Here is a 15,057-nt window from a genome sequence, read left to right as displayed (position 1 = left end):
AAACCAAAGGTCCCAGCACGAACGTTTCGACCCTTTGAACAAAACAGATAATTCACAATCCTAAATGTGTTAATATATGAATACTCGCTGCATATTGTGTTGTGTAGTTCATATGAAAAACAATAGTGTATACATCGCAGGGACAAACTCAGTGGCTTAATGTTAAGGCCAAACAAACGCTTAAACGAGATGCACACACTATAAAAACACAGACAAACTACACATGTATCATAATATAGTTCTTAATTAGTGTTGGAGTCAGCGATACAGGGGGTAAACTGGTTAAGGCACCTTATACGCCACATTTATACAATTATGAATATCAGCTGCAACCTTGCACTTTACAAATATAAGTAATAGGCTATGGCATTTATAAGCGGACTGTGGGTGTTTTGGGTGGACTGTAAAATATAGTGTTTCCTAGACTGAATGTTATCACTTAGGCGTACTATAGAATAAGAATAAGAACACGTATAATACAGCCCCTTATTCCTTAGGCAGAACAAAATAAGTAAATTTCTTTGTTACCTGGGTTTATTGTTTGATATGACTACTTGTTTACAAACATTACGACCTAAGCAGTATTCTCTGTAACATTGGTTGACTGTTGAATATGGTCCCTAATTTCACAAACATTACAAAATAAGCAGATTTCTCGGTTGCCTGGGTTGACTGTAACACACTCTCAGGTTTCACAAACATCAAAAAGTAAGCAGACTTCCATTTAACCTGAGTTCATTGTTTTTACATCTATCAGATTTGAGCATTGTATTTCATACTGGAATTTGTTTCATGGTCTTAGTATGTTCGTAAAACTAGCCCCGTGAAGATATGAGTTACGCCAAAGTTACTGGTGATAACGTTTCCAATAAGATTTTTTATGTAAATCAAAGGTTTCAAGCAATTATTAGTACAAACAGAAAATAAACAAACAAAAATGACATGTGACATTTATTTATCTCGATCCCACGGCTTACTATCTCGTTCCCACGGCTAATCATGTCGAAGTCTCGACTAAGAGATATCTAAATGCAGGGAAATTCTTTGTAAGAACATAATACGTCATTCGACAAGTTAGTAAGTCGTTACCACGACATAAGTCAGTCGTAGTCACGAGATTACACAGTCATGGGAACAGGATAGTAAGTAGTTTGATCGAGTTAGAAAGTCATGGCTACGAAACAAATAAGTCGTGGCCACAAGATAACACAACTGAAAAAAACGAGGTCGGTCTTGTCACCTCTTTGCCACCGTAACTAAGCATATGTATGAGAACAGCATCGGTATTAACAAAATGTATGCACAACTGAGATGCATTTAGGGATTATAAGGAAATGAATGTGGAGAGTATTAGTAAACGAGTGGGAACGTGATTATAAGGAGACGAATGTGGAGAGTATTAGTAAACGAGTGGGAACGTGATTATAAGGAGATGAATATGGAGAGTATTAGTAAACGAGTGGGAACGTGATTATAAGGAGATGAATGTGGGGAGTATTAGTAAACAAGTGGGAACGTGTTTATAAGGAGATGAATGTGGAGAGTATTAGTAAACGAGTGGGAACGTGATTATAAGGAGATGAATGTGGAGAGTATTAGCAAACGAGTGGGAACGTGACTATAAGGAGATGAATGTGGGGAGTATTAGTAAACGAGTGGGAACGTGATTATAAGGAGATGAATATGGAGAGTATTAGTAAACGAGTGGGAACGTGATTATAAGGAGATGAATGTGGGGAGTATTAGTAAACAAGTGGGAACGTGTTTATAAGGAGATGAATGTGGAGAGTATTAGTAAACGAGTGGGAACGTGATTATAAGGAGATGAATGTGGAGAGTATTAGCAAACGAGTGGGAACGTGACTATAAGGAGATGAATGTGGGGAGTATTAGTAAACGAGTGGGAACGTGATTATAAGGAGATGAATGTGGAGAGTATTAGTAAGCGAGTGGGAACGTGATTATAAGGAGATGAATGTGGGGAGTATTAGTAAACGAGTGGGAACGTGATTATAAGGAGATGAATGTGGAGAGTATTAGTAAACGAGTGGGAACGTGATTATAAGGAGGTGAATGTGGAGAGTATTAGTAAACGAGTGGGAACGTGATTATAAGGAGATGTATGTGGAGAGTATTAGTTAACGAGTGGGAACGTGCCTTAGACGAGTTGATAGTGCAGAGTTCGGGATACGTTTGAGAGAAGTCGGAGACGAGTTGATAGTGCAGAGTTTGGGATACGTTTGAGAGAAGTCGGAGACGAGTTGATAGTGCAGAGTTTGGGATACATTTGAGAGAAGTCGGAGACAAGTTGATAGTGCAGAGTTTGGGATACGTTTGAGAGAAGTCGGAGACGAGTTGATAGTGCAGAGTTCGGGATACGTTTGAGAGAAGTCGGAGACGAGTTGATAGTGCAGAGTTCGGGATACGTTTGAGAGAAGTCGGAGACGAGTTGATAGTGCAGAGTTCGGGATACGTTTGAGAGAAGTCGGAGACGAGTTGATAGTGCAGAGTTCGGGATACGTTTGAGAGAAGTCGGAGACGAATTAGGAGGTAAGTAGTAAGCGAGTTGGAACATAGTGGAGATCAGTTTTGAGTCGCGAGATTCAATCGGGACTTTAAAATATGTGTTTTAACCTTGTCATTATATTATTAATTATTTTAATATTTGTATTCGTATTTAATTTTAGTATGTCAAATTGTTTCTTTTTATTCGTACACTCCTTTGAGAGACTCGAACCGAATTTCACTCCGTGACCGGTTAAAACGGGAAGCGTATTGTACAATTTGACAAAACTTAGAGTTAGATACATTAACTTATTAAGTATTTTGTTTATACATAACATGTGTTTGAATACAAAATACATATTTGTTAAGTTTAGCAAATGACGCGATATGCAATATACATTTTATATAACTTATAGCGCTCTATTTATTAATATCAGGAGAGACAACTCTAATAAAATGCAACACGTACTCTAATACGGAATTACTTTTCGTTACGTACCTTATGACAAGTATAATCCGACAACAGGAATTCAGCTAGTCTTGGTTTCGTCTTTGATTTACAATATGAAGCTCTTTATAAAGGATGATTATGTAAAGAGTCTAATTGCTTTAAAGCACGAAAACATATATATAGGCGGGAAAGTAAGCGCACTGGCTATTATAGTGGCATTGTAGAAAGTTTTCGGGATGGAGGACCTGTTATACTTTATTGAGAATACCGGGTCTTTTAAATACACTATTTTCCCGCTTAAAACAAAACTAGCTTTGTACAGCACTAAATAAAGGTATTTCCCTTCTATCCTCGTTGTTGCACCCATTTTAATAAGATTCTTCAATGTATTTAACGAAAGCATCGACCCGAATACATACATTGTATTGCTATTGGCAACCATACGCTGCTGAATCGGAAACACTGTGTTGATTTAATATTCTAGATCGTCACGTGATAATCGCACACAACATCTTCATATGGGTGATATTTTTATCAAAGATTCAACAGCCCGGCCTTGTTTAAGTGGCCTTGTCGCAGACAATGAACGTTGTTTTGACCATTTTAAATATGACATTGCAAAGATTTAATATTATGATAATGCATTTCAGATTTTCATAATTTCTTAGTTACCATCACGGTTCCAGAAACGTTCGATACACTGCGAACTGACATACGCGTGCTTCCTTTGGACTGAGGTTATTTTACTGCAGTATGACTATTATGTTTTGAAAAGTATTATCTGTGCTAATATATAACTATTTAAATGTGATTTTTTTTTAAAATCATGCGTGTTAGTTAAAAGAGTGATACAGCCCATTACTCCATGTAACAAAGTGTAGATCCATTTTAACTTCCTGTGTTTTCTAATATCGATAAGAAACAGATTTTGTTTCGATAAAACTTATTTGTGCAAAACTTATGACTGTTATGTTCTGATAAGTTAATTGTGCTAATAAATAACTATTTAGATGTTGTTGTTGTTTATCTTCATTTTAACCTCCTGTGTTTCCTTATATCGATAAGAAACAGACTAACAAATTTTGTTTCAATAAAACTTATTCATGTAAAACTTACGTTTTCAAGATAGTGTAAGATACTCGAATGAAAAATTAAAATAAAGTTAAATGTAGAGAGTTCGCTACGTGAATACTCGGCGGCTAGAGTAAATTTCTTTTCAGTACGGATGTAAACTGTGTTATTATTGTCAATATGAAATGTTTTAAATCAATATGATTTCCTTCAAATCAGAACGATTATTGTTAATCCCCGAACACATATATGTTCTTTGGTTTTCATAGCAAATTCAGGCAAGAAAGGCAATTTTATATCTATAAATGGTTCACAGGTAGGCAAGACTTCAAACATTCATAAATCTTATGCAAAGTCTAAACGATGACCGAAAAAAAATATAGCTCTCTTTGTAAATGTAATATAGAAACAAAAAGATAAGAAAAATGACTGCCATTAAGAAAACACAACTCTATAGATTTTATGTTTTGTAATGTATATGTTGTATTATGGGCCAGAGGCCTTTCTGTACAAATAAAATTTGACTTGACTTGACTTGACAAAGCTTTAGAATGGGAGAGCGCTAAAGAATTCTACATACGACCTTGCCATTAATTCAGTGGTTGATTTACGCATAGGACATACAGAAGCCAGTAGTTCTATACTAAATGGAGCATTTATAAATGTATGTTTATAAGAACGTTGGAACATCCTTGAAATGTTTTGATTCATTTCTACAAATAAGGATTCACTAATAACAGTTTTATCAATACCCCTTTAAAAACGCTCTCATCATTTCCGCATCGCAATATAAATGAAGTCACACCACTGATTTGGGAAGTTTATTTTATGTGTACATAGGGAGGAAACGAAATAGGATCATCTAAGTAATCGAGATCTTACTGTGATATAATCATTTGATTACTCGCTATTAAAATATTGTTTTATTAGTTTCTGTTTCTTACTAAGCTGTATATTTATAATAAATATATATTATTTCATGCTTGACCTCAAGATACGTCGTCTGTTGATATAATGTTTAAGTGATTTTTTGTGTGCTTATATGTTAATCGTGATGAATGACTCGATTGATAATATACTTTTACTCGAGTGCTTTAAATTTACTCACTACACAACGATGGGATTGCGAATAGTCCATGGCAATTATCTCAAGATGGGGATACGAATTACAACGATATCTATATGTTAAGGAAGGATTCCTCACGATTGTTCAGATATCTTTGCGAAGCGAATTCTATTAAGCCATGTGTATACATGTGACTCATGTCTTTTCTTTCTGAACTGTTAAAAAATTAAGATCGCAATAACGCACGATTGTCCACGATTGAAAAAAGTATATCCGATGCCTGTGAGATTATTTAAAATCGTTGTAAAATATATCAAAACTACGAAACCGTTTACTTGTGAAAAAACAACATGCTTGCTTACTGAACAATTCGAATGACTAATACTAGAAACGTATTTGCTATGTGAAAAAATTCATAAAATACGAGTACCAACATTAGTTCATTGTTTTTGTTTTTTCTTTTGCATCGATAGCTTTTTGAATCGGGGTAAAAACAAACAGTGTTAAATATTTAATTTAAACTAGTAGTACCTGGACATTTGCTTAAAGAAACAAGCAAGAACGTCAATAAAATTGGAGCACATATCCAGTTATAACAATAATAAAACGGCAAAATAGTATTAGCACTGTTTATTTTGAAATTAATATGTTCGCAGAAAATTATTATCAACATCAAAGTCGACGTAAGTCTGTATACCCAGAACACCATATTTACAGAGGTTAAAAACTCTTCAGTGAACCAATTTAGTTTAGAACACCATTTGCATGGATGTTTACCACTCTTTACTGAACCAACTTTGTCCACAACACCATTTTCATAGAGCTTTGGCGCTCTAAACTGAACCCAGTAAGTCTCATTTGCTATATATTTGTCACAAAATAAGGAAAATATAATATGATTGATATTGTGTTTCCAAAAGATTTAGCGTGTACGTTTTAAAATATCTTTCATCAATCAAGTTCAATTGATATACTATTGGAAAAATATTACCGACAAAATTATAAAAGATACTCACTCATAAATAAATGATTAAATAAAAAAAAACATTTTGGTTCTTTATAAAAAAGATATTGTCTTAAATGTACACAGAGTTGATATCTAGACATGCATAATTTGGTTGTGCAATGTATATAATTGTATTAATAAACGGGCCATTTGGAATTGTTCCCGAACGAAAAGTAACGTGAATGTGTTACGATGATTCATTATGTTGGGAAAAATTGAAAGTTCACTTTAGAATTCGCTCGTAATACAACATTTGTTGAAAATGACATGGAAAATGAAAATATTGAACACTTATATCCATTTGATCACACAATCAATGTTTATAAATCAATTTGATTAATTTGATTGTACATCTAAATCAGACAAGGGGAGAGGGGAGTGTTTACGTGTGCACCCCCCCCCCCTCCCTCCACTCATCTCTGGAATTGTCCTTGTATTAGATAGCAACAAACTTGTCTTGTTAGCTCGCTCTGTTTTAATATGGTTACAATATCGTCTTCTACGCGCACTCTGTTTGTATATACGCAATTGTTAATTGTAATTAGCAAACCATTTGTATGCACATAACGGTGAGTATAATAGGAATAACACAAGTTTCGTTGAAAATAAAGAACACGCATACAGTATTATTACCCTTTCCGACCTTTTTTAAACACATTTTTCATGTCTCCTAGTATTTGTTTGAACTGAGGATCAAGACAGCCGTACACGAAAGGGTTGATAGCATGGTTTATGAAAACAAGCCTGAAGAAGAAGAAATACACTGCCATCTCATAGTCATTTAAACCGTTTAAGATACCTCCTGATATGAACGCTAATAACGTCAAATACAAAATTGTTGTGACAATAAATATGATAGTCAGAACAAACATGATGTATGTTTTCCTGCGAACGCGTCTCGCTATTTCTCGACGTCGACGTCGCACCCGTTTTTTGTTTCGTTCCTCCGACGTCCCACCCTCGCACGTTGTTTCGGCGTCCGTGAGACAGACATCATTGACGTCAACTGGTTCACTTTCGTCATCCATAGACCTCATTTCTGTTTCTTTGTTTGGTTTTTCATTCCCAGTCGGTACGTCAGAAGTAGAAATACCAACTTCATCGCTGATCTCGGGAGGTTGTTTAAATTTTGTTTGTAACGCTGTCGTCTTGCTGACCATAGGTACTCTCGAATTTTGGCGCATTTGAGCCAATGAGCGTCCCAAGATGAGTTTCTTTGCTACCAGTATATAAAGAATGAGCATGACGATCAGGCAAATCCCAATTAAAACCTCCACAGATGTAGCGTATTCAAATGGGTGTCTACTGTCTGCATATTTAGCATCTTTTTCACAGATGGTGACAGTAACGTTTCTTCCATTGTATATCCTAATGTCATGGTGGATTCCCCAGAGAAACGAGACCGGAAGTGAAATGATGAACGCCGCTCCGTAGATGACACCGCACATGATGAGCGCCTGGCGAGGCTTGATCTGCCATCTGAATGGCGCACAGATTTTCCGGTAGCGGTCGACGGCAATTATGCATAGACATAAGGCCTCACCTGACACCGTGAACACGTTAAAGAAAGATTTGATCTTGCAAACGATGGGAAACGGGTACTTGTACCAGAACTGCTGCGTGAGAATCTCCCCAGGAATTGTGGTCAGTGTGCTGATAAAGTCTAGAAAAGCCAAGCACAGCACGAAGTACCGGAAGTTACAATCATGGTAACGTTTTATAAAAACGTACAACACAAATAAATTTCCAAAAAATCCCACAACAGCTTCAATTCCAACAAAAACTGAAACAGGTGTTAATGCCCTTTTTATTTCGTCATTCAGTTGGTCCAGTAATTCTTTTTCTGTCGCATTGGACAGTCCCATGTCGTTGTCAGCGCCTGTGGGGCCATTAACCGTATGTTCAAAACTACTAGTAGTCGTTGTCAGAAGACTATCACCCATCTTTAATTAACTTTTGTTAAAACATTGCCCGATGTCAAATGTCAAACAATACGTAGTATTTAATAAATTAAACCAATCATATTATAACTCACAGCTTTATTATACATCATTTGAATGATGCGCTAATGCCTGTTGTCTACTCGTCGTAAATCTTGCTATTAAATATCATCTCGAGTGTGGTTTCTCTTCTCTTCCGTGTTTTCGTCTTCATTTGGGGGTGAAATTGCACGAAATCGATTCGGTGGGTACCAATTGTCGCGTTTGGAAGTGCGTTTAAAATAATTTTAGTTAAAATAGAATACTTCAAATCGTTAATTTTTTTTGTCGAAATAAATTGGATGAAAGGGTTTATTTCAAAATAACACAATTTAAATTTATAGATATGTACTTAGCAGGACCATACTTTCTTACATTTTTCATCAGAGAATTAAAACTCTTGAGCGAAGACAAGACCTTGGCTCTTTTCAGGGTTTATATTTGAATTATTGACTTAAGGGTTTGTTTCTATAGTTTTAATTGTATTATTGATCTACGTAACGACAATTATTGCCTTTTACTACCTGGTATAAAATATAGTAGTTTGTTACCTGATTTCTTTTTATCCGACATGGCCTTTATTCGAACTTAACTAAATACGGTGAAAGACAAACATTTTGAATGTGCATTAACTTTGTGGCCTGGCAGCCTAGCGGTGTCGTGAAGTTGGTTGCCTAGTGGCGTGAAATTAGTGGCCTAGTCTGGTGGTGAGAAGTTGGCGAACTAGCAGAGTTAGGCTCGTGGTTTAGACACCTATTATAGTTACGTAACAGGTAAAGCGCCTAACGGTCTCTTTTTATCTGCTATAGCAATAACAATATTTTTTTCATTGAATACATCTTTCAAAGTAATGCATTTTGCAGTCAAATAAAAAGATATTTTCGTAAATTAAAACTAAGTATTAACCATTTTCCGTCAATTTGAACTTTTATTTTGCACAGATTGTATTTCAGTTTCCATACCTGATATAATAATCTGTTTTATCTAATTTAATTAGTGGTTCATCAGATTTAGACAAGAAATGATGTTTTAAAAAGTGACGGTCAGTGATTCTAGTAAAACAAAACTAGCACCCAGACTGGCTTTGCTTCCTTGTTTCGTTTAAGTTATCTGGAAGTAAATGTAATGAAGTTGAACAAAACCCTTAACTTTTTGTTGCTGAATATATCACTTTTCAAGGCAATCCAGTTCGCTGATATATTAGTGTCGCCTTGTCATGGATTGGTTTGTTGGATGATGTGCTTTTCTCTACAGTTTCCATTACAGTATAAATTGACAAAATGTAAGGAAGGAAATTTGTGAAGCAGTTTAATAAAAATAAATGTGCAGATAAATTTAAACCTTGCGCGTTCTCAAATTTTCTTCCTTAACATTTGTAAATAATGTATATTATAGCGTTTATCTCCAAAATCTGCGTTGATGTGTTTTCTATCTAAACCCCTTTATGTAAATTTGAATATTTAAGTCTTTACTTATCACATGCAGATATGTTATTTGTTTTCCTTATGACAGCCAATGCTTTTCATTCTGTAAACAGAAATCAATTTTATACATTGTACAACTGTAAGATAAAAGGTAAGGAAGTTTAAAAATTTATTTTGAGCCACGATTGGAAATCATGATGATAATGATGATGACGATAATGATGATGATGATGATGATAGTGGTGGTGGTAGTTGTGGTGGTGGTGGTGTTGGTGGTGATGATGATGATGATGATGATGATGATGATGATGATGATGAAATTTATAATGTATCTGAGGGTTTTACAGGGATAGTAATGTTCCTAAAATACATGTGAGTGTCCTTAAGCTATAAGCGTTATACAAATATTTTGTCTTACATTGACTTTAATAGAAGATAATCTACTTGACATAGTATCAATAAACTTTGGTTTAGGAGACCAATGGCAATCAAAAGGTTAAAATTTTGTATTCTTATTTCACAATATGGTAATCGTGCCCGGTCAGTTCAGTTGTAGAGCGCATGTCTTGCAAGGACAGCATCCCGGTTTCGATCTCCGGACTTGACGCATACTTTTCCTGAAGCTGTTACACGTTATAGTGGTCAAACACGGCACAAATGCATAAAATGTCCTATCTAACGTCTAGATAAAGTCTTAAAACGTATCATCTTAATATAACATGCCAAACAGCCAGTAAAACTTATAACTCTGTATTGATATACATGATGTACTTCAGAAAAGGTCATCGCACACCCTTTACTTTATCAGTATGATGTTCCAAAGTATAGTTCTACTAGTCGTTACGATACAATGGAGGTACTACTATTTCATTAACCGGTGATAAATGGAGGTGATGTGATATCGTCTTGGAAGTGCCTGGGCCAAGCTATAACCACTCTTTTCTAATAGTATTTGTACTCAATTGATACTGCGTTATGCATTTATAAGTGTATTCATTAAAAACATTCAGGCAACACAATACTTTGTTAGTTAAATGTTGCGATCTGGTTTATCATCGAAACCAGTCAATAATGTATGCCAATAAACATTTTTTAAGTTAAAAGCAAATTGGATAACAAATGCTTAAGTATTAGAGCGGACATGAAAGAATGACGACGTGAACGACAACGACGACGAGGGACATCCCTGTATGTCTGCCAATCTATGCAGGCAAACAAACATGAAACCTAATACTGTAAAAATGTGCTTCGACTCTTTTATGAAAGTAAGCATTTCAGCATTATCATTCAAGCATAATGTGATTACAAAGTTTATTTTCAGAAAAAAAGTTATCGCAATTTGTAAAATACTGCTTTGTCAATACTGGGATTTTACACAAACTGTATTTATGGTGCTTTAAGAAATAATCTTACACTAATCTTTACTTACATTTGGCCGATCACATTCTTCAATTAGACTGCATAAAAATTGTCTGTGCATGCTGCTGCATCGCTTGTATTCATAAAACATCTCAAATTATTTCCCAACTTAAGTAGATTTCCTCAAATTAAAAACAAAATATGTCGATAAGGTTTTGTTGTTGATTGTTATAAAAGTATTAGTATTGAATGAAAACAAGGATTCTTGACATTATCATATGACACACGAGAGAAGTTAAGGGACAAGACAGATATAAATCAAAATTGTTAAAAACGTACAAAAACATTATATCTTTATGTACAATCCATTGAATCTTACTTATTGATGTACCACATCGCTCACCTTCCATTGATCTTTTGCAGTTTTTGTGTATTGTTTCCAATTCAAATTTTACTGGGTATTCCCCCGCCTCACATAAGTAAATCCAAATATCTAACCATGTTGCAAATTCTTATCTTGCCCACAGGCAAAGATAAAACACGTACCCGTATGGAAATCCTTAATAATGGTTATCACATTGTAATAACCTCCTTTGTTGAAGACTGTTGTCTGTAGCATCATAGAAACCATGTCTTTGGACAATATTTAGAATGCTAATTGATTATTGTTCGCTTCAAATGTCACCATAAAAAAGTTTGCTCACACCTTTCAAGAAATATTGCTTTACTCTTCTCTTCAGAACTATTTAAAGACCGATTTGACTTTAAACATAATCTAAATATCTGCGCACATATTCATGACAACCACAAATGATCACATATCCATATGTCTTTGTTTTCACTACGCACAAAAGAGTTCCAGCAAAAATGCATTTTTTATTTGATTTTGTTTAACTGAAGCGGGTGAAAAGGTGAACCTCGTTTCCGCAAAACACCCTACGCCCGGGTCGGGATGAACCTATCTTACACTCTCGGCCATGGAAGATAGTTATAATCTACCCAGTAAGTTAAAAAATAACCACGGTATATTTATCGCCGTTTATCAAGTGACTTCCACATGCTTAATATACACATGACATGCATGGAATCCAAAAAGGACGGCCAATGCAAGGAATACGAAAACTGCTGCGAAACAACGTAGACACATAGCCCAACAAATTAGCATCGGTAATGGAAACTTTTGAAAGAGAATACTAGTGCTGGAAATGACAGGGCTTTGGCTGTAACGCTTAGTGACATATTAATGTGGGAAACGATCGAGTGACTTGCGAGGTGCTCGGCAAAAACAATTTTTACCATTTCTAAACGGAGAAACTCAGCTGAGACAGCGTTTGAGACGAAATGATTGTTGCGTGTACTCTTTCATTGTACAAATACGTATTTTCGGCCACATACTGGCTTGTATGGACAATTCTAGGCTTGTCTTTGAGTAAATTCTATAAACATGCCGAGTTTTGGACTATCCGGTGTCTAGTCCTTTTTAGAAATGACTTAAGTTGTTTTATGAATGCCGGCAATGAGCTGTACTAAAACCGTCGCACACATGTAATTGACAGAAAGTTGTATCGATAACAAGACTACAGGGAAGAGATACAAACATTGGAATCTGAAAGCTGCATCAGAGTTAGCCCCAATCCTTATGACGCTGTTCCAGCTATCTCGCAAACTTGGATAGGTCCCCGAATCAACCGTTGCTAGTGCGGGCCAAAATGGACAAAATACGCAAGGTTACAGACGCCTACCAGCAACCTAAACGAAGAGTTGTTTTCAAAACTTATTATACAAAGTCCTTTGTATCAGTGCGGGAAGATTGAAAACAGCTTCCACTATTTCTTTCATATACACTTTACAATGACATAAGACTTATTATTCCTGAAAAAGTCTTATTTTAGATCTGTATTTCTCCATCTCATACTGTATGGTTCGAAACGCCATGAACCAGACAAACTCTACTATCTTTAAACATGTGTAACCATACGCTCCTTTTGGCGTTTAAACTCAACAGTGTGGGCAAACATGTTGAGATCACTTCCGTTTTCAATTTTCCACAAATTTATCAACAGTTTGATTATCTTAGTTAAATAAATAAAAATAAATAAGATACATTCCTTGTATTAAGGGGGAATAATGTGATTCGTTCTCTGATCAAATATTGATAATTGACTTATATTCATTTGCTTTGTTAAACTGCATTTGATTTCACTTCGTTGTTTCAAAAGAAATTCTATTCAGGTCGGCTTCTTTCATTTTGTCTTTCGACCTGTCTTTAGTATATATTTTTCTGTCAAATAAATTTGATATTTACTATTTTATTTTCTCATTTCTTATCATGCCTTAATGTTTAAACAGCACAAACCTGAGGTCACCTTTTAACAAGTGAGTAAGAGAGTGGACACAGAGTTTGGTTGAGTGTCAAATACAGATCATGTAATGTAAGTTTTGGTTTGAAATTGTTGCTTTTCTGTAATAATATAAAGAACAGAAACTGTTATCAATGTTATCAAATAATAAAGTGACACTCTTATTCAACAGCAAGACATACACATGAACAACACACTTCAATTTTGACTGATGAACCTTTAACTACTTACTAACTATTTATAGAACATATTAATTACTGATAACAAGATTGTAACCGTGTATTTAATAGCAGAAAGTAATTAATGCTCATTTCTTTCAAATTTAACTCGGTATCCTTCATACTAACCATTGTTTTCGACATGTATTCATCCTTTATGGAATATTAAAAGATAATAATTAATTGTGGAAAATCTTATTTGGGAGTAATAGGGCATATTCAAGTGGTTTTATAGATTTCGCTTAAATAATGAGCTACTTCATATATAATGTTTTCATTGTACGATTGTTTAATATTTGTTTCTATATAAAATGTGTCAGCATGTATTATAAAATGGTCAAATAGAATGCAAATATATGATATTGTTAATTTCAGGACATCTAGACATCTACCCAGTATTGCATATTCAGTTTTGTACAACTTCTTCATGGCTTGAAAGACTAAGCTTTCACGTTTCGTGAATGGTTTCTAGATGTACATGTAATATAATTTTCATAACACAGCAGATTTCTATTATATAAGTGGCCTTGTCATGTTGGATGCTGGGCTTTTCCCTACAGTTCCTATCACATTATCATGTAAACAAAGCTTAGAAGATGAGCTAAAATAAGATATACAAAAGTAAAGGAATGATTTTTGAGATGCAGTTTAATAAAACTAAATTTGCAGTTGATCTCAAATTACGCGTTTTCTCAAATATTCTTCCTTGTGTATATCTTACGTGCATGATCAAAATCTGTGTCAATTTGTTTTTTATAGACACCACATTGTGCAAATTAAAAATACATTGTATTTGTTTTCCTTATGTTATACACATGTTTCTCATCATGTTTACCAATGTAAAGTATCCGTTTCGACATTGTATCGCGAGATATCAAAAACTCATGATGATGATGATGGAGGTGATGATGATGATGATGATGATGATGATGATGATGATGATGATGATGATGATGATGATGATGATGATGATGATGGCGATGATGATGATGATGATGATGATGATGGAGGAGGGAGGACGATGATAATCATGATGATAATGGTGTATTAATAATGATTAAAAAAATTAATAATAATAATAATAATAATAACAATAATAGTAATTATAATAATAATAATTATAATAATAATAATAATAATAATAATAATAATAATAATAACATAGTAGGAATGTCACAATGTTCGGACAAATTTCACACGATGTTGTTGTTGTCAGATCACTGAATCACACAGTTGAGAAAGTATACAAAAACTCTTGACATAACCTTTATTCAGCTTTAAATGTAACATTCATAGCCAACATATATCGAACGTTTAACAGAGATAGTGACATGACAGTGTTAAAGCAAGAAAGCAGGTAAATAAGGATGTAAAATTTGTGAAATTAATGTTTTCCTATTATCAAATTATTAATATGGAATAGCGAGTATGAAAAAAATACACTTGTCATTATCATGTGATAGTTGAGAAACTAAACAAAACATACGTTGGGAAGAAATAAATACCGGCCATGGGATCTATTTAAACCATCGCGCACTCGGACTGCGTGCAGGCGCCACAAAACCTGTAACAATGTTTCTTTCTTTTTGGTCACGTCAAGGACAACAGGTTGAATCGC

At 34.6% G+C, this 15,057-nt stretch overlaps 1 protein-coding gene across 1 annotated transcript; it reads right to left on the bottom strand.

The window, feature by feature from the left end:
• Window positions 1–5,708: 5,708 nt before the first annotated feature.
• Window positions 5,709–8,217, bottom strand: LOC128211036 (D(1C) dopamine receptor-like). Its single transcript, XM_052915424.1, has one exon. It carries the CDS (start codon window positions 8,040–8,042, stop codon window positions 6,729–6,731), a length of 1,314 nt encoding a protein of 437 aa, XP_052771384.1. The 5' UTR covers window positions 8,043–8,217; the 3' UTR covers window positions 5,709–6,728.
• Between the last annotated feature and the right edge of the window lie 6,840 nt (window positions 8,218–15,057).

The sequence above is a fragment of the Mya arenaria genome, chromosome 12 (genome assembly GCF_026914265.1).
Source record: "Mya arenaria isolate MELC-2E11 chromosome 12, ASM2691426v1".
In the NCBI taxonomy this organism is placed as follows: Eukaryota; Metazoa; Mollusca; class Bivalvia; order Myida; family Myidae; genus Mya; species Mya arenaria.
The sequence above is the reverse complement of the archived record's forward strand: the minus strand, read 5'-3'. Positions and strand labels throughout refer to the sequence as shown.

Excerpts from the sequence above, each read along its gene's own strand:
- LOC128211036 (XM_052915424.1), bottom strand. The coding sequence starts at position 8,042 with ATGGGTGATAGTCTTCTGACAACGACTACTAGTAGTTTTGAACATACG.